At 51.9% G+C, this 23188-nt stretch overlaps 1 protein-coding gene across 11 annotated transcripts in view; it reads right to left on the bottom strand.

Moving 5' to 3' along the window:
- C4H14orf39 (chromosome 4 C14orf39 homolog) overlaps positions 1-23188 on the bottom strand; it is a 702704-nt gene that overhangs the window by 238845 nt on the left and 440671 nt on the right. For all 11 annotated transcript variants that reach the window (XM_029598172.1, XM_029598168.1, XM_029598170.1 and 8 more), the window contains one exon: positions 7923-7984. In XM_029598172.1, the coding sequence (XP_029454032.1) occupies positions 7923-7984 (62 nt within the window). The remainder of the gene's footprint in view (positions 1-7922; positions 7985-23188) is intronic.

Genomic DNA, 23188 nt, shown 5'->3' with positions numbered 1-23188 from the left:
AAATACGCAAGAACGGTTCTCTGCACGAGAGTGCCTGTAGCTCCAATACCCGCCGGGCGGACGCGATGGCCACTAGAAACACAGTCTTGAGTGTTAAATCCATTAGGGTGGCTCGCCTAAGAGGCTCAAAGGGGGCAGCGTTGAGGCCTTTGAGAACCAAGTTCAAATTCCAAGAAGGACATGGGAATCTTAGTGGAGGACGCAAGTTCCGAACGCCACGAAAAAATCGAGCCACATCTGGGTGACACACGAGAGAGGATCCTTCAACCTTTCCCCTCAAACAACCCAGAGCCGCTACGTGGACCCTCAGAGAGCTGTAAGCTAAACCTTTCTTCAAGCCATCCTGCAGAAAAGTAAGGATGTTACCTACCGAAGCCCGGCGTGGCGGAATTTCAGAGGCGGCGCACCAGGAGTCAAACACCTTCCACACTCTGGCATAAGTAAGCGTGGTAGAGGGTCTTCGCGCGCGAAGGAGCGTGGAAATGACAGGTTCTGAATACCCTTTCTTCCTTAACAGCCGCCGCTCATAAGCCAAGCCGCCAGACAAAAGCGATCCACCAGATCGAAAATACGGGCCCCTGCCGAAGAAGGTTCGGAAGATGGCCCAGACGTAAGGGCCTGTCCATCGCGAGGTTGACGAGATCCGCAAATCATGGTCTTCTTGGCCACTCTGGAGCCACCAGAATCACTGCACCGCGATGGGATTCTATGCGTCTTAACACCTTGCCTATTAGGGGCCATGGAGGAAACACATAGAGTAGGATGTGACGACGCCATGGAAGCACTAGTGCATCTAGTCCTTCCGACCCGTGTTCTCGCCTTCGGCTGAAGAAGCGCGCTGCCTTGGCATTTAGCCGAGTCGCCATCAGGTCCAGTGTTGCGATCCTGCCCGCGAGGAGCGTGGGCAGGCTCTTACCTTCTCACAGCCAGTCGGGCTGCTGACGCTGGCTGCTTCTCTTTCTCCCTGAATCAGCTGGGGCTGTCCCCGCAGCTGTTGCCATGCGGCCAAGCTCCTCTGCTCCTGTTTCTGTCTTCCCCCGACGTACTGCTGCGATCCCGGGACCTTTCAGCCAGCAGGGAGGCCGTCCTTGCCGGTGCCTGCTTCAGCCCGGGTCCTTGCCTGGCAAGGAAGCCGTCCCTGCCGGTGTCTGCAGCCTGCTACAGCTCTCTACTCTGCCTGCAGTCTTACCTCTCCTCCTGGGGCTGTCTTCACGGCATGGAGCCGTTCCTGCAGTCAGCCCTTCTCCTGCTTCAGTCTTTGCAGCTCTCTGTTCTCCCTGCCGGTGCCTGCAGCCAGCCTTACCTCTCTCTGCTTCTTCCTGCTCCAGTCCTTGCGGCTGGGAGCTGCTCCAGTCCAGGGCTGCTCCGCGGCTTCCTTGGGCCCTCCACGTGGCTGAGGACGCCACCAGCTTCCAGCTCTTCTCTCCAGCTCCCTAGGGCGCGGGTGCACGCCTCTCTACTCCTCTTCAAGGGCCAGCCAGGTGTGGTCCCCTGCTGACCCCTCCCTGGGCGTTGTCCTCATCAGCCCTACTAAAGGGCTCAGCGTTCAGTCTGTCTTTGCCTTCGCAAGGAGTTGGTCACTCCTGAGATCCTTCGCTCCAGGAAGTCGTCCGTGTTCCAGCACTTCTGCAAGGTCCTATGTTTCTTGTTACCTGTCGAAGCTCCTCGTCCAGTCCTGATGTCTGCTTGCCGTTCCAGTCCCAAGGTCTGTCTCTTGATCCAGTACTTGTGTTCCAGTCCTGATGTTCCAGATGTCCATGTTCCAGCCCTGAGGTGTGTCTCCTGTTCCAGTATCCGTGTTCCAGTCCTGATGTTCCTGCTGTTCCAGATGTCCTTGTTCCAGCCCTGAGGTCTGTCTTAATCCTTGTTCCTGATCCTGATGCTTTAACCTGCCTTGAGCTGCCAGGAGTGCAGCATATCCTTGCCTTGAGCTGCCAGGAGGGCAGCGTATCCTTGCCTTGAGCTGCCAGGAGGGCAGCATATCCTTGCCTTGAGCTGCCGGGAGTGCAGCAACCTGCTTCTTCCCTGTGTTCTCCCGCTCTCTGCGTGGTCCGCGACCAGCCTTCCAGGGCTGAGTAGGGCGCGCATGGGAAAGGGTGGTCCGCGACTCAGTCCCGCGGATGGTCTGAGTAGGGCGCCCTGAGGGACAGTGCCCATGTCTTCCTTCAGCCCTCGTTCCTGACTCCACCTCTGTGCATCCAGTACCTCGTCCTGAGTCCACGTCTGTGCCTGTCCACGTCTATGCATCCTGCACCTCGTCCTGAGTCCACGTCTGTGCCTGAGTCCACGTTTATGCATCCTGCACCTCGTCCTGAGCCCACGTCTGTGCCTGAGTCTACGTCGTTCCTGAGTCTCGTCTAAATCCATGTTCCAGTCTTCGCTGCCCTGGCCTCCATCTGGCCTGCCGCTTCGTGCCGTACCCTGCGGCAGGTCCGAAAGGGCTGGGAACGGTCGGAGGACTGTTAACAAGACCAACATTGCGTTGTTGGGTTTTCCGAAGCGTGCAGGTCCGGAGGAGGGCCTGTCAGCCAGTCTTCACTCCAGCTTGCTACCGTCCAGCCCATGCTTGGGCATGCCACGCCTCCCGCGGCACCTCTTCAGACCTCTCTGGCGTCGAGCCGCGGCCCAAGGGCACACACATCTCCCAGGAGTGGGATCGCTCTCCTAGCGCTCCACAACATCCAGGCACGGAATCCCCCACCGCCGGGTGATGAGACTCATTGCCTCGGACGAGAGCTCCCACTCTCTGGGATCCAAGTATTGGCGACTTAGATAATCTGCTTGAACATTGTCTACGCCTGCAATGTGGGTGGCCGCGATGCGGGATAGATAACGTTCCGCCCAGGTCATCAACAACGACGCTTCGTCCGCCACCGGCCGACTTCTCGTGCCGCCCTGGCGATTTATATATGCTACTGTGGTGGCGTTGTCCGATAGAACTCGAACCGCCCGACCTTGTACCATCGGAAGTAGGTGACGCAAAGCTAGACGTACCGCTCTGGTCTCCAGACGGTTGATGGACCAAGAAGCCTGATGAGGAGTCCACATTCCCTGTATCGCTCGTGACTGACAGACCACTCCCCAGCCTGTCAGACTGGCATCCGTCGTCACTACCACCCACGGGGGCGGATCCAGGTCCACTCCCTGCAAGAGATGGTCCGGGATTAGCCACCAAGCTAAGCTGGACCGCGCCAGTTCCAACAGTGGCAACTGAACGCCGTAATCCTCGGATCTCTGGTCCCAGCGAGAAAGGAGAGCCTTCTGCAAAGGACTCATATGTGCAAATGCCCACGGCACCATCTCCAGAGTAGAAACCATATGACCAATGACTTGCAAATAATCCCAGGCCGTAGGCAACGGGAGATCCAGTAGGCTCTGGACCTGAATCTTCAGGTTCTCCATTCTCTGCTGAGTCAGGAATACCTTGCCCACCAAGGTATCGAAACGTGCTCCCAAAAATTCTAACTGCTGACTCGGAACCAGCTGGCTCTTTGCAAAGTTGACTACCCAGCCTAGCGATTGAAGTTGCTGTACCACCAACTGGACTGCCCGTCTGCACGCGTCCTCCGACTTTGCCCGGATGAGCCAATCGTCCAGGTAGGGATGCACCAATATTCCTTGACGTCGCAGAAAAGCTGCGACTACCACGAGAACCTTGGTAAACACTCTTGGAGCCGTGGCTAACCCAAAGGGAAGGGTGCAAAACTGGAAGTGTTCCCCCATCACCATGAATCTGAGGAACCTCTGATGATGCTCCCTGATCCCTATGTGAAGATACGCCTCGGCCAGATCCAAAGAAGCCAAAAACTCTCCCTTGTGGACGGCCGCAATAACTAGAGATGTGAATCGTGTGATAGGCAACACGATTCGACTGCAGGAGGTCGTTCCGGACCCCCGCTGGACTTTTGGCAAGTCTTGTGGGGGTCAGGAGGCCCCCCCAAGCTGGCCAAAAGTCCCTGGGGGTCCAGCGGGGGTCCGGAACGACCTCCTGCAGTCGAATCGTTTTTCCGTACGGAAAAACGATTTGCGGTAGGAGGTCGTTCCGGACCCCCGCTGGACTTTTGGCAAGTCTTGTGGGGGTCAGGAGGCCCCCCCAAGCTGGCCAAAAGTCCCTGGGGGTCCGGGAGCGATCTCCTACGCTCCTGCAGTCGGGGGACAAAAAAAATAAAATGGCGCCGGCGCTACCTTTGCCCTGTCATATGACAGGTCAAAGGTAGCGCCGGCGCCATTTCTACAACGCACGGAGGTCCGAGAGTGAAAGATCACACCGGGACCCTTCCTCTGGACCCCAGGTAATTTAAGGCATTTTGGGGAGGTTCGGGAGGGTGGGGGATTTATTTTAAAGGGTCGGGGTGGGTTTTAGGGTTGTTTTAGTGTGCCGGTTTTCCCGCCCTCCCCCTTCCCCCGATTTACGATTTTTTGACGATAAATCGGGGGAATTGTTATTGTATCGCGGCTCTAACGATTTTTGACGATTTAAAATATATCGGACGATATTTTAAATCGTCAAAAAACGATTCACATCCCTAGCAATAACAGATCTTAGAGTCTCCATGCGAAACCGAGGGACGCGCAAGGCCTTGTTCACCCGTTTCAAATCCAAAATCAGCCGGAACATACCTTCCTTCTTTGGGACCCACGAAGTAAATAGAATACCGGCCTGTCCTGGTCTCATCCGGAGGAACGGGCACTACTGCCCCCAGGGTCTGTAATCGGGTCACCGTTTGGGCTATAACCAGTTGCTTTTCCCGAGGACCGCAAGGAGATATCATAAAAAGATCCCGGAGGGGCTGAGCAAATTCCAACTCGTAACCGTAACGAACCACGTCGTGGACCCACTGATCTGAAGTGACCTTGACCCATTCCTCCCAAAACAGGGACAACCAACCTCCGATACGGGGGAAGGAGGAATGGGCCTGCGTGCCTTCATTGTGAAGGTTTCCCGGCGGGCAAGTTCTGGGAGGAACCCAATCGCTGTGGTCGCCTGCCTCGAAAGGAAGGAGTCCAAGGTTGAGACCTGGGACCCTGTTGCTTTTGGGGAAAGGGGCCTCCCCTTCCCATGCGAAACCGGCGTTGGCCTCGAAACCGGGACCGTACATTCCCGAAAGATCGAAACTGCCAGGGCTTGTCCTCTGGTAACTTATACACCTAATTATCCCCCAAGTCTTTGAGTTGATCCAACTCCTCACCAAACAACAACTTCCCCTTGAAGGGAAAGGAGGCTAGACGTGATTTAGAAGTAGCGTCCGCCGACCAACGACGGAGCCAAAGCAAACGCCTAGCAGCGACCGCCGATGACATAGTGCGGGCCGAGGTCCTCAACAAATCATACAAGGCATCTGCTGTGTAAGCGACTGCTGCTTCCACACAATTGGCCTGCTCCGCCTCGGCCAGCGGGAGGTCCTGTGTGGTAAGCAATTGTTGAACCCAGCGGAGAGTGGCCCTCTGAACCATACTGGTACAATGCCGCTACACGGACCCCTAAGGCCGCTATCTCAAAAATGCGCTTCAATAGAACCTCTAACTTTCGATCTTGGAGATCTTTCAAGGCTACCCCTCCCGTGACGGGAATCGTAATATGCTTAACCACAGCTGTGACCGCCGAATCCACCGAAGGGACCTTAAACATCTCCAAAGAATCTGAGGGCAGGGGATACAACTTATTCATTGCCCTGCTAACTCGCAAAGACACTTCCGGAACCTCCCATTCCTTAGATACTAGCTGCAACACCTTGGAATGTAAGGGAAAGGTTTGTGGGGGGCCCTCAGACCCGCCATAGCTACGTCCCCTGTGGAAGTATCCGTGTCCTGCTGTGGCGCTGGGATCTCTAATTCCTTCAAGACATGAAGGATCAAAAAGTTAAGTTCGTCTTTGCCAAATAGACGCAAAACTTGGGGATCATCCCCTTCGAGAGACCCCTGAGCGTCCGAGACCTCCGTCCCTGCGCCATCCGGAGAGCCCTGGGTGAGGGTCCTGGGTCCCCGGACTCCCAGCACCCCCGAATGACTGGGCTCCGGCTCTGTCGGAAGCCCCCGCCTTCTCCTGAGCCCCAGACCTTCCCTGGACATGAGACCCCTTAGGAACCTTTGCGGGAGGGGGATCATCTGGCTCCCAACTTGCCTCTGCCTCCAAGAACGCTTGGTGCATCAAAAGCACAAATTTAGAAGAAAATGGTACTTTCCGTTTCTTGAGCCCCCCGCGGGTGGTGCCGGAGGGGGGGGGGCCCGAGGAGCATCCAATTCTGAGCCACTGCACGGGCTTAAGGCAGGCGGTGAAAGAGGAGAGGAGTTCTCATCCTCCGACGCAGACTCATCCGGCTGCCGCGTGGCCAAGATGGCCGCCGGCTCCCTCTCACTAGGAGGCGGGGCCGACGATCGCGCGGCTTCCAGTCTCCCCAGCCGCGCCGAAGAAGCACCAGAAGCGCCGCTGCGGGCAGCGCTCGGCCCCCGGGAGGGTCCCTCGCCCCCGGGAATGCAGCGGGAGCAGAGACCCTCCCTGGAGAGTCGCGCCCCCGCCCTTCCACAGGCCGTGCAGGCCGAAGACCGCGGCATCCGGAGGCTGAAGGAAAAAACGCGCCAAGGGTAAATAGCCTCAGGAAGCAGTAAAAGCGCGCCAAAAGCAAGCTGCCTCGGAGCTGCAAATCGCCGGGTGAAAACCTTCCATCCCCTCCGGAGTCCCTGGTCAGTGACTGGAAGCGCGGCAGGTTAGGGCTTAAAGTTAGATCACTGCCTGCCCCTGCCGCCTGTAAATAAAAGAAAGCCCCCTTCAGATTAATAAACCTGGAATAAATGTAATTAGAGGGGGGGGAGGGTGACCGGCCCACCGGTAAACTCTCCCCCAGGACCAAAAGGGACACACTAATCCGGGTAAATGAGTGAGAGCAATGCTCTCAGCGCCTGCCTTAACGCTGCGCTCAATAAAATAGAACAACCGCTAATCAAAAATCTAGCAGACTTAAAACCTTTTTTTTTTTTTTTTTTTTTAAATTAAGAATGAGACCAGTTGATCTAGACAGTATAGACAGTAAAGCAATAAATAACACCTGAAAGGATTTTTGTCAGGACAGACAGGACCGCAGGTTATGCCTCTCAATCTGCTGGAGTCAGAGGAAATACTGAAGGATGGCAGGTGGCACACCAGTATATCTAGGGGGTGCTTTCAGTTTTCTCTCTGACTCCATCTGCTGGAGGGGAGGCATAACCCAGCTGTCTGGACTGATCCTGGTACGTACAGGGAAATTTACTATTTATACCACTGTAAGAGGGGGCACTTTTAACTCAGGGTGAAGCTGGGGGGTGGGTGGGGTAGGTTTGGGGGCAGTTTTACATACCCAGTCAGAGGTATGAACAGCAAAGTTGACACCACTGAAGATTTTCAGTCATTTGGAGCGATGAAAGGTAGAAGAGGACTTGATTTGTACAATGTACTCTCTACCTAGCTTGATACACTCTCTACCTAGACCCATCTTACCTCATCCATTGGTCTAAGTACAAATGGGGCAAGAGCAATCCCCAGGTAATCCTGCCCCTCAAGGTATCCATATTCAAAATGGTGCCTGACCTGAGGCCAGAGCCATGTTGCTGTATGTTAATACCTACCTACCTATGTATTACAACATGACTTCGGCTTCAGGGTTGGCTGGGGCCATTTTTAAATGCCAACATGGTAGGGTAGTAGTGCCTTAGGAGCACTCTTGCTCCATTTAGATTTTTTCAGTCCTGTTGATTGGGTAAGATGGGTTGGTGGAAAGAGGTGTAGGTAGGCCTGGGGGGATGGGCACTTTAATTTGTAATGTTTTTGAGTGCTGCTGGAGCTGATGGCTTCTTTGGAAAAGAAAAATAAAGAAAAATAAATGAAATTCCCTGTTTATTTTCAAATGAAAACACATCTGTATAAAATAGAAAAGAAATGCTTTGCTTACTTGAGAAGCATATGCTGAATCTTTTGACTCACTTGCTGCTTTTGTATTCTCACTGGTATTTCCTATGCAAAAAACTATAATTACTTGTATCACAATTACAATAGGACATATTTCCAACATTTGTTCAGATAGCAAGCAATGGTATAATTCTTGACCACCCCCCCCCCCCCCACACACACACACAAGAGATGGAGTTTTGAGCATGCTACCGTTTAAGTGAACTGTAGGAAAAAAAGGGGGGGGGGGGGGGAGAACAATGCAGCTATTTAACTTGAGCAGCCAGCCCAAAATCCCAAAATACTCCTTACTGTGAAGGTGCTTAACTGACCATTGAATAGATGAGTCACAGATTCAGGTAGGGGATTTGCAAGTCACAGCCCCCTGGACTTCTGCTGGTAATTTTATAGGAAATATTATTAAAAAAAATAATCAGAGGATTCAAACTCCTAAGTTACAGAACTATGACTGGGAAAGAGATTTATGAGAGAAATGTACTGGAAAACAGACCTAGGAAGCAAACAGATTTTCACCCCGACTAACAAGGATATTCAGACACATGAGTACCGAGTTCCCAGACAACTGGGGGATTGGCCAGGCAAGATACAGGGGTGTGCACATGTTCTCTTTCTGTGGGCCTGCCTGGGTCTTGGCCTTTTGGCTGAGAGGTGATCTGTACAGGGTCGGACAACAGAAAAAGCAAAATCCAGGCTGAGAGAAGGTGACTTATCCAGGCTAGGTAGCAGCACATGACTGGCCATGAGCTTAGCAGACCTAAAATCATTGAAAGCTGAGACTGTGGAGGGTGTGGACCCCAGCGGGAGGTGGAGTTGGGTTCCCCAGGAGGGTGGGGACTCCAGGGACAGATCAGGAGAAAGAGTTGTCTCTCAGCAGAGTGGAAGGAGATGGTTTAGATACAATGAACCCCCCCTCCCCCCAGGCCAACACTGCCTACCAGCCCAGTTGCATCTTTTCACATAGGCGAGACTTGGGATAAAGGGAGGAGGATTATAATAATAATTGAGTAAGCAGGAACACAAGAAGTCCCTTCTATTCTATAGGGTGGAATACTGTGGGGGCCAACAACCCCAAATTGCCAAATATTAAATGTTCTTTCTACCTTGTAGAAATATATATAGTTGTGTAGACTGAAACTACTAACCACGAGTAGATAAGTGTGCTGCTTGACATCCTATTAGCAATGTACATAGTCATGTAGAACTGTATATACTTGTATAGTCTAATAAACTGTATATATTTGTACATATTGCCAGCCTTGTTCAAAGTCCCATTGTTTTCCAGGGGTGAAGGGAGGGAAATCCATCCACTAACACCTTCTTTCCCAGATGGAGGCACCAGGTGCCAAGAAACGTGAGGTCCGAAGGAGTCTGCCCTGGGGGGGGGGGGGGGGGGGGGCCTGCCAGGTCAGACCCAGACCCAGGAACACCCCGCGAGGTAAGCAGTCAAGGGGATGATACATTTTCATCTCCCCTCCTCCACAAACTTATCAGAGTCTGGAGATGCAGTTTCTTCTTATAACACTACACCGTCCCCTGCTTTGGACATTCTTGCCTTATCCCTCCCCCAGTGAATAAGGTATGCCAAACCCCAACCTTGGCTCACCTCAAGAGTTCATGTTCTAAGTTCCTGCACCAATTCTGCAAAGTGACTCTGGCTGAAGGCCGTTCCCATGCTGATTTCATACATTTTTAATTCATGCTCACCTCCTTCCTCAAACTGCTATTACAGCATACCCACCATGTAAAATTATCATGTCCATCTGACAAACATCCTTATCGCCAACCCCCACCATCTCTGCCATACTCACCTCCCTCCTCATACTGCCTCCTCCTTCCATCTCTGCTCAGATTATGACTGATTTCTTCCCTAAAATGATTCTCAAGATTAATCATGAATTCTCCATCATTTGGCCCCTGCCACACTTTCTTCCTTTAATGATATCACAGAGGGAGCAACAGCTCATCTTCTCTCCTCCTCCAAACTCACTTCTTGTTCCTCTGACCCCATTCACACCCTGCTCTTCAGTTCTATCTCCTCTGCAATCATCTGCTGCATCCATCACATCCTAAATCGATCACTTGCCACTGTGACTGTTCTCTCTTCCTTCAATCACATTGGGATAGATTTTAAGAGGTACGCGCAGGCGTACTACCCAGCGCACACACATATACACCCGATTTTATAACATAGGCGCAGGCATGTTATAAAATCAGGGGTTGGCGCGCGCAAGGGGGTGCACAATTGTGCCCCTGCTGTGCGCCGAGCCGCGCTGGCCTTCCCCCGTTCCCAATCCCCCCCCCACCCAACCTTCCCTTCCCTTACCTCCCCCATCCTTTACCCCCTACCTCTTTCATTTTTTTTTCCTATTGTAAAACTTACTTCAGCCCTAGGGCTGAAGAAAGTTGTGTGCGCCGGCCAACTGCCGGCACATAATCCCTGGCACAGCAGTAAATGGCCGCTGTGCCGGGAGCCTCTGACCCCACCCCGAGCCGCGAATACTTTTGTCAAAGTTTCTAGAAACTTTGACTGGCACACTGAGCATGCCCAGCATGCCACTATCCCCACAGCCACGCGGAGTCCCCTTTCAGTCTCGTATCAAAGCATATAAGACGAGTGAAAAATAAAATAAAATGCAAATGAACCCAACTCCAAGGGGTGGTGGGTGGGTTTCCTGAGGACTAACATCCTGCTGTCCTGGGAGATCATCTGTTACAGGTAAGCAACTCTGCTTTCTCCCAGAACAAACAGGATGGTAGTCCTCACAGATGGGTGAAATACCAGCTGCAGACTGCCCCCGGAACATACTGGGCCAACAGATACCCAATATGTGCAACAGGCACAACGACAGGAGTGCTGTTGGCAACATGGGAGGCAGACTGAACTACATATTGGGGCCCCTAGACAGGGAGAGTTGGGTTCTCACACTTGGAACAGGTTACGAAGGACAGACTAGCCGAAGACGCTGTCCTGTTGACCATTCTTGTCCAGACAGTAGTTGGCTGTGAATGTGTGTAGGGAACTCCACTTCGAGCCTTGCAGATTTCAGCAATGGGGACTGCATGGAAGTGAGCCACCGATGCTGCCATGGCCCGCTCTGAGTGTGCGTTACTTGGCCTCCAAGAAGAAGGCCCGCTTGCTCATAGCAGAAAGCGATACAGTCTGCCCAACCAATTGGACAGAGTCTGCTTGCCCACCGCAACCCCAGGCATATTTTTGTCAAAGGAGACCGAAGAGTTGGTTGGACTGCCTGTGGGCTGCAGTATGCTCCAGGTAAAAAGCGAGAGCACGCTTGCAGTCCAAGGTGTGCAGAGCCCGCTCACCTTGGTGGGAATGTGGCCTTGGAAAGTAGGTGGGCAGTAGAATAGACTGATTCAGATGGAAGTCAGTCACCACCTTAGGCAGGAACTTAGGGTGAGTCCGCAACACCACCCTGTTGTGGAAGAACCTCGTATAAGGCAGATAGGTCACCAGTGCCTGCAGCTCACTGACCCTACGAGCGGAAGTAATTGCCACCAGGAAGACAACCTTCCAGGTGAGGTGTTTAAACTCACAGGAGTGCAGAGGCTCAAATGGAGGTAGCATGAGCTGCGCTAGGACTACGTTGAGGACCCAGGCCACAACAGGAGGACGCAGTGGAGGCTTCAACTGAAGTAAGCCTCTCATGAAGCGCCCCACTAAGGGCTGCACAGATATCGGAGTGTCACCAACTCCTCGGTGGTAGGCGCTGATGGCACTCAGGTGGACGCGGATCGAAGTAGTCTGCAACTCTGACTCTGAGAGACGCCAGAGATAGTCGAAGATCCAAGGCATGAGACAGATGAAAGTGTCAAAACCCTGCTCTGCACACCAGGCCGAGAAACCTCCTCCACTTCGATTGGTAGGACTTCTGGGTGGAAGCTACCAGGACTTGTGATACATTGTCTGAAAGTTCTAGAGACCGTAAACTCGCCTTTCAACTTCCAGGCCTTGAGGGTTAATGACCGGAGGTTTGAGAAGCACATCCTGCCCTAGTCCTGTGTGATGAGGATGAGAGAGGTGTCCAGGCATATGGGTTCCTGGACCAACAGGTCACGCAGGATTCGAAACCAGACCTGTCGCGGCCAGTGCACGGCTATCAGGATCATGGCGCGTCTGTCCTGCTGGAGCCTCATGAAGGTCTTGCCTATGAGTGGAATCGGAGGATATGTGTACAGGAGACCCGCACTCCAGGATTGGGCAAAGGCATCCACAGCTGGTTCCCTGTCCTCCCTGTACAGGGAGTAGAAGCGACTCACTTTGTGGTTCTGAGGGGACGCAAAGAGATCCACGTCTGGCAGACCCACCACGTCTGGCAGACCCACCAGGCCAAACGAGCCATCGGGGTGATGTGCACCAATGCTGCTATGTGGCCCAACAGCTGCAGAAGCAGGCAATCAGAGGCCGTTCGTCGGTGATGAATGGACCTGGCCAGGCCTGCCAGAGTTGTCACCCGATCGCTGGGCAGGAATGCCCTGGCCACTGTGGTGTGCAGGTCTGCTCCAATGAAGCTGGGCCACTGGGACGGTGTCAGCATGGATTTTGGATAATTGATGAGAAACCCCAGTGACTAGAGGACTCAGTGTTGCGTGCAGGGCCCAGAGGGCTCCCTCCCTCGAGGAACTCCTGATGAGCCAGTCATCCAGATATGCACTTGGTGAAGACCTGGGGTGTGGAGGCAAGGCCAAAGGGTAGAACCCTGTATTGAAAATGCCATTGGCCTACCAAGAAGCACAGGAATTTCCGATAAAAGTGGAAATACGGCAATGTGAGCGAAGGTGTCCTGCAAATCGAGAGAGCAGAGCCAATTCCCCTGATGAAGAAGTGAGATTAAGGTGCCCAATGGGACCATCTTGAACTGCTCTTGCCTATGGAACTTATTTAAGGCTCGGAGGTCGAGGATGGGACGGAGGCCACCTGTTCTCTTTGGAATGAGAAAGTACCTGGAGTACAACCCCCGGCTTTGTTGGGTGCAAGGAAACCGGTTCAACGGCTTTTGACCGCAACAGGGCCGAGAGTTTCAACTCGAGGGTAGTCGCATGCTCCACGAAGCTCCACCCTGGTGAGGAAAGGGAGTCTGGCGGGATGTTGAGAAGATTTAAGCGATAGCCCCCATTTCACGATGCTTAACACCCAGGTATGCAAACAGGTGTGGGTACCTGGGTCAGGCTGCTGATCTCTCTGCGCCAGTCAAAATCCTGCCACAGGGCTGGGCTGAAGCACAGGCTGGGCCTGAGGCACCTGCTGTTGGCATGGATGACCCTTTGGGGTAGCCAGAGCCAGGCGAGCTCAAGAGGCTGGAGGATAATATCTCCGTTGCCTATAGAAAGGTTTCCTGGAGTCTCGACATGGTGCCCGACAGGGTTGCTAAGGGGGGGGTCGGAAGTGCTGGCGGACAGTTGCTGCAGGGATTTGCGGTTGTCCTTTAGCTGGGCCAAGTTTGCCCCTGTGCATGGGAGGTCAGCCAGCTTCTCCTGGACTTCAGGGAGGAGGTCGGAGGCCTTAAGCCAGGCCCAGCGCCAGGCTCTAATACCGGCCGCCGACACACTTGCCACCATCTCAGATAAGTCACAGGCTGCTCGCACTTCATGCTTGCTGGCCTCGAACCCCTTCTGCACGATGGACTCCAAGCCTTCTTGGAACTGCTGTGGGAGACCATCTGCGAGCTTCTGGACCTTCTTCCAGAGGTTACGGTTATACTGATTCATGTACAACTGATTCGCCATCCGGGCCATGAGCATCGCCCCCTGGAAGACTTTGTGGCCCTAGGGCATCAAAGGCCCTTTGATTCTTCCCCGGAGGAGCCGAGGAAATGCGTGCGGGCCCTTTTGGCCTTCTTAAGAGCCGACTCCACTACGACGGACTGGTGTGGGAGCTGGCTCTTCTGGAAGCCCAGGGCCTGTTGCAACTAAATAAATGGCATCCGTCTTCCAGTTGACTGGAGATACAGGGCCTGGGTGCTCCCATAACCGACAGGGGAGCTCAAAGAGGACCTCGTGTACCGGTACAGCCACCACCTCCTTCGGGATGTCCACGAAATGGAGGACTTCTAACATTTTAAGGCAGGTGTCCTCTTCAGTCAGAAGTTGAAAGGGTATGGCCTCCGCCATCAGCCGAACAAAACTGGCGAAGGACAAGTCCTCTGAGGGTGAGGCTCCGACGGAAAGATCATCCACAGCTTCCAAGGAAAACTCGGAGGACTCAACGCCCTATAGGTCATAAGGGGCCTCCCTCAATCACCGACCCATTTGGGTTGAGGAGGGAAGGCCGAACCCCGGGACCCGGAGTACCGGCATTGATGGCCTATCAGGGGGCCTCAGTGTCGGCCGCGTGAGTATTGAGGGCACTGGGACCATCGAGGGTCTCTGTTGACCTGGGGGCTCCAGAGTGCTCGATGGCTCAGGGACCGAAGGCACTACCCGTGGTGGCAGGCGAGGAGCCGCATCCTTCTCCTCCGAGGAACCCAAAATCGGGATAGTATCGGAGGATGGAGCTGGCGATGGACAGGGCACCGGAGGACCTCTGGGAATCGGCTTGCATTGGCAAAGGCACCAAGTGGCACGTCCAGCCTCTCCAATAGGGGCGCCAACATTGAGGGTGCTGGCTCTGGCACAGTATGGAGGCCAGTGCCGGTGGTTGCTTGAGGCCCCCAAGGGCACGGAACACTGTCTGCTGGACCATATGGTCCAACTCCTCACGAAATTCGGGCGGAATGAGCACAGATGGGGGAGAAGGCAGATGGGGGCATAACCACAGGGGTCCAAGGAGGTTAAGTATACTACACTGAGATCAGTGGGAATGCCCGGGTCTCCCAGGCCTGGAGGAGGAAAGGGCCTCCTCGCCTCATGGCTGCTTGGAAGGGGGTTCGGCCAAGGCCGGTGCCCCTCTTATCAGTGCCGGCACCATGCGGCGATGACAGTCAGTGCTTCCCTCGGTGCTCGGCCCGGTCCTTCTCCGGCACTGAGGAAGACGATCCCAAGGCCTTGGATTGGCCCAACGCTGGTGAGGATCAATCCCCCGCGCCTTTTTCATCGCAACGGGACACAGAGGATGACAGCCCTGAGTCAGAACGATCCCCCTGGTTCAACGTCCCCGGAGCTGGAGTCGATGGAGCTGATTGTCAGAAACCAAACAAATGATCCATCTTATCCAGGTGGGCCTGCCAGCCTTTTGGGGTCATCTGTGTGCCACTGGGACACTGACAAACATTGTAGGAAGGCCTCAGGCAGAGGATGCAATTGTTGTGCGAGTCCGTAATGGACATGGTCTGCGGACATTGGGGGCACTTCCGGAAGCTGGTCACCATTGAAAAAAGATGACACACAGTTGGTGGCCGACGGCCACCAAGGGGGTTAGCTGCTCGGGAACCGACCACAACAACTCAGAAAAATGTACCTACCAAACGCCGGACGAGCCAATTCGTGAAGGGGGAGCCCGGAGCGGGAAATACCTGTGAAAAACGAGAAATTGTTTCCGTGTAGGAAAAAAAGATGAAGAGCTCCAAAATTCCACGAGGCAACAGCACCATGTAAAAAAGGAGACTAAAGGGGGACCCCGCTGGCTGTGGGGATAGTGGCATGCTGGGCATGCTCAGTGTGCCAGTCAAAGTTTCTAGAAACTTTAACAAAAGTATTCCGTGCCGGGCTCCATCTCATGATGTCACCCATCTATGGGGACTACCATCCTGCTTGTCCTGGGAGAATTCCTAGTTCCCAAACCATATGGTCAGAAGGTCATGAAACTAGCACACAGCCACCTTCTAAGGGGTCACCTGAGGGGAGGAAAGACCTGAGAAAAAATATTGGCAGTTTATTGGCTGGGCCTACATAAACAGGTCCAGTTTTATTGATGGTCCTGCCCTACCTGCCAACTCACAAAGCCTGCCTGTGTATGGGTGGCACCTCTCATACCAATGATTTTAATCGAGATTCCTTTGAAAGGGTGGGCATGGACCTTGTAGGGCCAATAAGGAGATCTACTTGAGGAAATAAGTATATCCTCGTCATGCTGGACTATGCCACAATATAATCGGAGGCAGTACCACTACTGAACATAAAAACTCCAATGGTGGCAACCGCCCAAATGGATGGTTTTTCACAACTTGGGCTGCCCAGGAGATCCCGATAGATCAGTGAACCCCATTCATGTCCAAGGTAATGAAACAACTTTGCACCTTGCTCAATGTAAAAACTCTACGTACCTTGGAGTATCACCCACAGACCAATGGCCTTGTCGAATACTTCAATCGGATGCTCAAACAAATTTTGAGGAAACTTGTAGATAAAGATGGCAAGAATTGGGACTCATTGCTATCTTATGTACTGTTTGCAATCCATGAAGTACCACAGAGATTTATGGAGTTTTTCCCCTTTTGAGTTACTGTATGGGAGGAGAGCAAAAGGAACCTTGGACATAGCTTGCAAGACTTGGGAAGACGAAGGTAACCCTGGGCAAAACCTCGTTAACTACTTTGTCAGAGTGCAAAATTGCTGGGGAGGTGACCTGCTTATGCCTAGAAAGGCTTAGGGTATCCAAGCTTGAGCATTCAATCGCCCCACGGTCCAAAGAGTATTCCAGCCGGGGAACTACAACCTTCTCCTCCTCCCATCTTCGGAAAGCAAGTTATTAGTCCATTAGCAAGAACCCTATGAAGTTATGGAGAAAACAGGGCCTGTGGATTACAAAAAGATAAACAAAAGAAAAGTCTAATTTACCACGTAAACCTCCCGAAGAAGTAGGTTGTACAGGAGTGCGGAGTGGTACAAGAAGGAGAGTTTGGCTCAGAGGTCAGACCTGAAGTGGACCGAGCCCAAGTTCCTTTTGGAGAGCAGTTGTCCACTCCACAGACAGCTGACTTAAAGCAGCTGTACAGCATGTCAAGGAGATTGTATCGAACCTGCCCAGTCGTACCCACCTGGTGCAGCATGACATCATTACGCCTCCTAGAGTTGTGGTACAGCAACAGCTATTAGATTCCAGAGGCCAGGCACTGCATCACTAAGACTGATGTAAAGGAGATGCTCCAGTTTTGGGTAATAGAGGAGACTAATAGGGATTGGTCTTCACCCATAGCATTGGTGCTGAAGTCAGTCCCGTTCATTTCTGTCCTGGACCTTGCAAAATGCTATTGGTAGGTGCCTCTCACACCAACGGCAAATAAGAAAACTGTGTACTTGACGTCAAATGGACTTTTCCAGTTCACTGTCCTCCCTTTTGGACTCTACTGTGCCCCTGCAATGTTTCAACACTTAGTTGACTGCCTGCTCTGCCCACATCACAGGTTTGCAACCGCCTACTTGGATGACATTGTGGTGTACAGCCCAGATTGGAAGACACTTCTAAGCCAACTCCAGGCCATACTAAACAGTCTAAGGAAAGTAGGACTAACAGCTAACCCCAAGAAATGCTTGCTGGGAGGGCAAGAAGTCCATCCTCACCAGGAAGATTGAGGCAATCACATAGGTGTCAGTCCCACAAACAAAAACAAAGTGAGAGTGTTCTTAGGCCTTACAGGATTCCACAGAAGTTTTACCTCCAATTACTTGGAGAATGTGGAGCCTCTCACATGGATGTTCTTGACAAAAGCACCAGAGAAGGTCCAGTGGTCAGCTGAAGCAGAGAAGGCCTTCAAGGCTCTTAAAGAGGTGATATGCTCTGACAAGTCCTGATCAGTCTGGACTTCACCAAATCCTTCATGGTGCAGACCGATGCCTCAGAAGTAGGCTTGGGAGCTATCTTAGTCCAAGAGAAGGATAGTCAAGAACAACCTGATGCATACATTAGCTGGAAGTTGATGCCATGGGAAAGACATTACTCAACAGTTAAGAAAGAGGTCTTGGCAGTCAAGTGGGCCTTAGAGGCCTTGAGCTACTACCTGCTGAGCCAGCAGTTCATGCTCATAATGAACCACCAACCGCTCCTATGAATAATTAGAAATAAGGAATCCAGTGCAAGGGTGATGAGGTGGTTCCTGACCCTACAGACCTTCAACTATCAAATAAGATATAGGGCAGGAAAGGAAAAACACCAATGTGGATTTCATGTTCAGAGACTTGTCCCTTGTACAAGCAGGCGCTCACCTCGACAAGGCTGAACTGAGGGGGAGGTTATGTAAGGACGTATATTGAAAACTCCCTTGGACTACCTTAAAGGACTGGGCACAGCTGTCTCGCCTGGTCCACTTTAAAATCCAGACCCAAAGGGAATCCTGGGTGAAGGAAGGAGCCCCTCACCAGAGTTTAAGAATTCAGAGCCTAGAAAGTTTAAAACAGGCCCCAGCGAGTAGGGAGAAACCCACCCTATACTAAGACCTAGTACGTTTAAGGGCTATATGTTATCTGAAATTAAGGTAAGTTGCACTTTTTGATTTTGGTTTTCTCAATGTAAATAAACTGTACCTAAGGAACAGCCAGAATCTGCATCCTTATTTCCATTGGCTGTTTTCCTAAGCCACAGCTGGCCATGTTACCAAAAAGCGTTTATAAAAAGTTTGCACCCCTCATGAAGACATAACTCAAAATGTGGCCCATGTCAGATGCCATTGATTACATGCTTGGACTCGTGCTCCTTTTCAAGGTAAATTGCTTATTACTGTATATAAACAAAAATAACAACAAAAATATAAAAGTTGCATATGAGTTTGGTTGATAGGGAGGGGCACAATGATGTTATAATGGCGCTACATTAAACAAATTGTAAGTAATAGATGTAGCCCGAATTTTAAAAGCCCTGCATGCATAAAAATCGGAGGTTACTGGCGTGGCTGGGCCCTGCATGTGCCGCACACATTAAGCAAAGGGCCCGGCCACGAACGTAACCCCTAATACGTTCACAAGTGCCGGGCCAGAAGAAAGGGGCAGGCTGGGTGGTGGAGTCTGGGCAGGGAGGGGGAGGCGCATCAGGACAGCGCCATTAGACGCTGTCCCGGGGAAGCGTGGGCCAGCAGCCAGCCGAACTGCGTTTACTTCTGCTCTGGAGGAGCAGTAGGTAGAAAACCAAAAAATTTGGGGATAGCTAGAGTAAGTTTAAGGGTCGGGGAAGAGAGGGTAAGAGGGAAGAAGGAAAAGGTTAGGGTTAGGGAACTGGTCTACGTCCAATCGCATCGCTGCACATATTTTTCTAAAATTCCCCCCCTATGCGCAAAGGCTACCTGCCCGCACATGTGGATATGAAAAATCCAGTGCGCATATTTGCATGGGAACCATATTTTATATCATGCATGCGCCAATATGCGCATGTTATTAAATCAGCGCGTCCATGTGCGCACGCTGGGAACCACATGCACATGGATGTGCGCATGCGCCTTTTAAAATCGACCCCTGTATGAGTATAACCCCCCTACTTAGCAGGCCTTAGCATAGGGTGGGTCTCTTCCTGCTCCCTAGGGCCTGTTCTACCCTTCCAGGCTCTACATTCTTAAATTCTGGTGAGGTGCTCCTTCCTTCACCCAGGATTCCCTGTGGGTTTGGATTTTAAAGGGACTGTACACTTTTTGAACCAGCATAAGAGAAGCGTGTAGCACTCAGTGTGAGAACAAATCCTGATTCAAATTTTTTTAAGTTGTATTTTTCTACCATTGGGGAAAGGGAGAATGTTTCTGTCCCCCCTCCCTTTCCCCTCAAACTGGAGACTTTTAGTAACCATTTCTAGTATGGGAAATTCCTCCTGAGAGGCCAGTCACTGTCTTTTGAAGAGGAATCTTAAATGGAGAACCATCAGGAGTCCCCCTCAACCGGAATTACCACCCCAGAACATATGACAAAGCCAGGATAAGTTAGGGATTCAATGTAGACCTCAGGTACTGTGGGAAAGGATCCAGTCACTGTTAGAATTCTCCAGCCACCTTGGGATAATTATCTTTTCGTTACCATGGAGGTAACATTACCATATTCTAAGCCCATGTTTAGAGGGACATTTCCACAGAAGTTGAGAGAATTTGAATCCAGTCTCATGTAAATCTGGGAACACTGGAAGTAACTGGAGACAGCAGAGTTGCCTACCTGTAACAGGTGTTCTCACAGGACAGCAGGATGTTAGTCCTCACATATGGGTGACATCATCAGGATGGAGCCCAATCATGGAACACTTTTGTCAAAGTTTCTAGAACTTTGACTGGCACCTACTGGGCATGCCCAGCATGGCACTAACCCTGCATCCAGCAGGGGTCCCCCTTCAGTCCCTTGTATAGCAAGAAATACGTGCGAAAAATAAAACAACAAATCACAAGCAAACACAACTCCATGGGGTGGCGGGCGGGTTTCGTGAGGACTAACATCCTGCTGTCCTGTGAGAACACCTGTTACAGGTAAGCAACTCTGCTTTCTCACAAGACAAGCATACTCCTGGGGGAATTCTGCGCAAAAAAAATTGAAAATTCTGCATGCACATTTTCTAAATTCTGCATAATTCTGCACATTTAATTGTCAAAATAATACAATATGTTTTGCAAATTATTCCTCATTTCAGTGCAATCCAGTATTTTCATGAGAGGAGGTAAACAGGAAAAGAAGCTGAGGTCAAAAGAGGATTCACATCTCCACCTGCTTTAGGCCAAGGGCAGCAACTCACGGCACTGGACAGCTGAGCAGACAATGACAGCCATCACTACCTGGATCAGCAAGCTAGCTCCAAGCCTCACATGCAGCACCAGGAGTCGCATTTAACCAAAAATCTCCCGCTGCTGTGGGACCGGTCTTGCAGGAGATGATGTTTGTTAAATGCAACCTCTGCGGTGGAAGTCAGAGTCCGCTCAGCTGTCCAGTGCCAGGGCACACAAGTCAAAGGCTGCAAACCTCTGGCTCGGAGCAAATGGAAATATGAATCCCCTGTGGCCTCTGCCCCTATCTCCATTCTGCTTTCCCCTCATACCTCGAGCCCCTACTAGAAACACTCTCCCCCTCCCCTCCGATGTCACAAATTGTTTATGGATCTGCCAGTGACATCTCCTGATGCATCCCTGAGGGCTAAATTATGTTGCTCTTTAGATAGCACCAGAAATCCCCATCCCTCACTGCGGGAAGCACATTTTTGCAGAACAACAAACCTGTGTTTCCTTCAGGACGACTGATGATGTAACACCAGTCCCTGACTGTTTCAGCACCTGCAGCTGCTCTCCTTATATCCAAAGTGTGTTTTTCTTGCTGTCCTATCGCTGCTTCTGACATGCTGCCTTCATCTCTCTTAACCTGAAGAAGCCTCGGGTCAGTCCTGCTGTAACCTGTTTTTTTTTCTCCAGCTGATCTCTTAGAGTCAGTATCTCTGTGCACGGCGAACTTGCTCGTGCCGTGCTACAGTGGATTCTGCGAGGTGAGGGATGAAATCTGCGGGAAGGGAGAATTCTGCGCAAATTCTATAGTAGGATAGACTGGCCAAAAATGAAATTTTTCTGGCCAGCCTTATTCAAGCAATAATGGGCTGCGAAGGTATGGAGAGAACTCCAGGTCGCAGCCTTACATATATCAATAAGTGGCACTGAACGAAGGTGTGCCACTGAGGTTGCCACGGCCCTAACAGAGTGTGCTTTCACACAGTCTTGTAGCGGAATGCCTGCTTGCTGGTAGCAAAAGGAGATACAGTCCGCCAACCAGGAGGAAAGGGTCTGTTTTCCCACTGGACTGCCCAATTTGATGTTATTGAAAGAAACAAATAATTGAGTGGACTTCCTGTGGGCTGACGTGCGCTCCAGATAAAAGGCTAGGGCACATTTGCAGTTCAGGGAATGTAGAGCCTTTTCTCCTGGGTTTGAATGGGGCCTTGGAAAGAAAGTAGGTAAGATGATGGATTAAGATGAAATTCTGATACTAGCTTTGGTAAAAACTTAGGGTGTGTATGGAGGACCACTCTGTCATGTAAAATTTTTGTGTAAGGCGGGTAGATGACTAATGCCTGTAACTCACTAACTCTGCGAGCGGATGTTATAGCGAGAAGAAAAATTATTTTCTAGGTGAGATAGCGGAGATCGCAGGAGTGGAGAGGCTCAAATGGAGGTTTCATGAGCCACCCTAAGACCACGTTAAGGTCCCAAGCGGGGGCCAGAGGGCGCAATGGAGGTTGAAAGTGGAGCAAACCTCTCATGAAGCATGTGACTAAGGGCTGTGTTGAAATAGAGACATCTCCTACTCCATTGTGGAAAGCGGCTACCGCACTGACATGCACTCTTATAGAGGAGGTTGTCAGGCCTGATTCTGACAGATGCCAGAGATAGTCAAGAAACTTTGCAGTGGAACAAGTGAAGGGTTCTATGGACATGGATGTGCACCATGTTATGATCCCCCGTTGCTGCGCTACAGGAGGTATCTCACCTTTCCTCTGGAGGCCGCTCCGAAGCCAGGGCCTCGCCTGTGTACCATCCAGGATTTGCTCCAGGGCCTGGGAGGCCTAGCTGTTCCTGAGGCCTGCCTGTGGCTTGCTTGGCTCCGCTTGGACTTCCTGGTTCGGCCATGCCCTTCTCCCTAGGGGCCGGCCCGCGGCACTCCACCTCCGTTATAGGGCCAGCGAGGGGCAGTCCAGGTGAACTCCTCCCAGGGAGTTGCCTGCATGCAGCAGTATAAAAGGACTTTCACTTCAGTTCCTGTTTACCTTCGGATTGAGTTTCACAGTCGTCTGTGCTTCTTCCTCGGTCCAGGACCTCCGTGGTCTTCGCTTGTCTTGACGGCTCCCTGTCCTGTGTCTCTGCCTGTTTCCTTGATGTTGGTTCCAGATGTTTGTTCCTGTTCCAGTTCCTGATGTTTCAACCTGCTTTAGGCTGCCAGGAGTGCAGCAACCTGCTTTAGGCTGCCAGGAGTGCAGCAACCCTCTTCGGACTGCTTGTGCAGTGCTTTACCTTTCCTGCGCTGGTCCCGCTCCTGTGGGTGTAGGACAGGGTGGTCCGTGACCTGACCAGTTGTACTGGCAGCATAGGGCGCCCTGAGGGACAGTGCCATTGTCGTATCCCTCCACATTCCTGCTTGTTTCAGCGTCTATGATGTCTTTGCTTCGGCCCTCATCTATGATGTCTTCTGTGTTTCAAGGACTCTGTCCTCGTCCTCTGTCCGGCCTGCTGCCCAATGCCGTTACCCAGCGGCAGGTCCAAAAGGGCTTGGAACAGTCGGAGGACCGTTCATCAATCAACATTGCGTTGTTGGTTGCCATGGGCGTGCAGGTTCAGCTGAGGGTCAGACCCTGTCCACTAGTCCTTGTTTCAGCTTTGCCTCGCCTAGCTCTCCATGCTTGCACTGGCTCACCTCCCATGGTGT

This window comes from Rhinatrema bivittatum, chromosome 4, assembly GCF_901001135.1.
Source record: "Rhinatrema bivittatum chromosome 4, aRhiBiv1.1, whole genome shotgun sequence".
NCBI classification, from domain to species: domain Eukaryota; kingdom Metazoa; phylum Chordata; class Amphibia; order Gymnophiona; family Rhinatrematidae; genus Rhinatrema; species Rhinatrema bivittatum.
The sequence above is the reverse complement of the archived record's forward strand: the minus strand, read 5'-3'. Positions and strand labels throughout refer to the sequence as shown.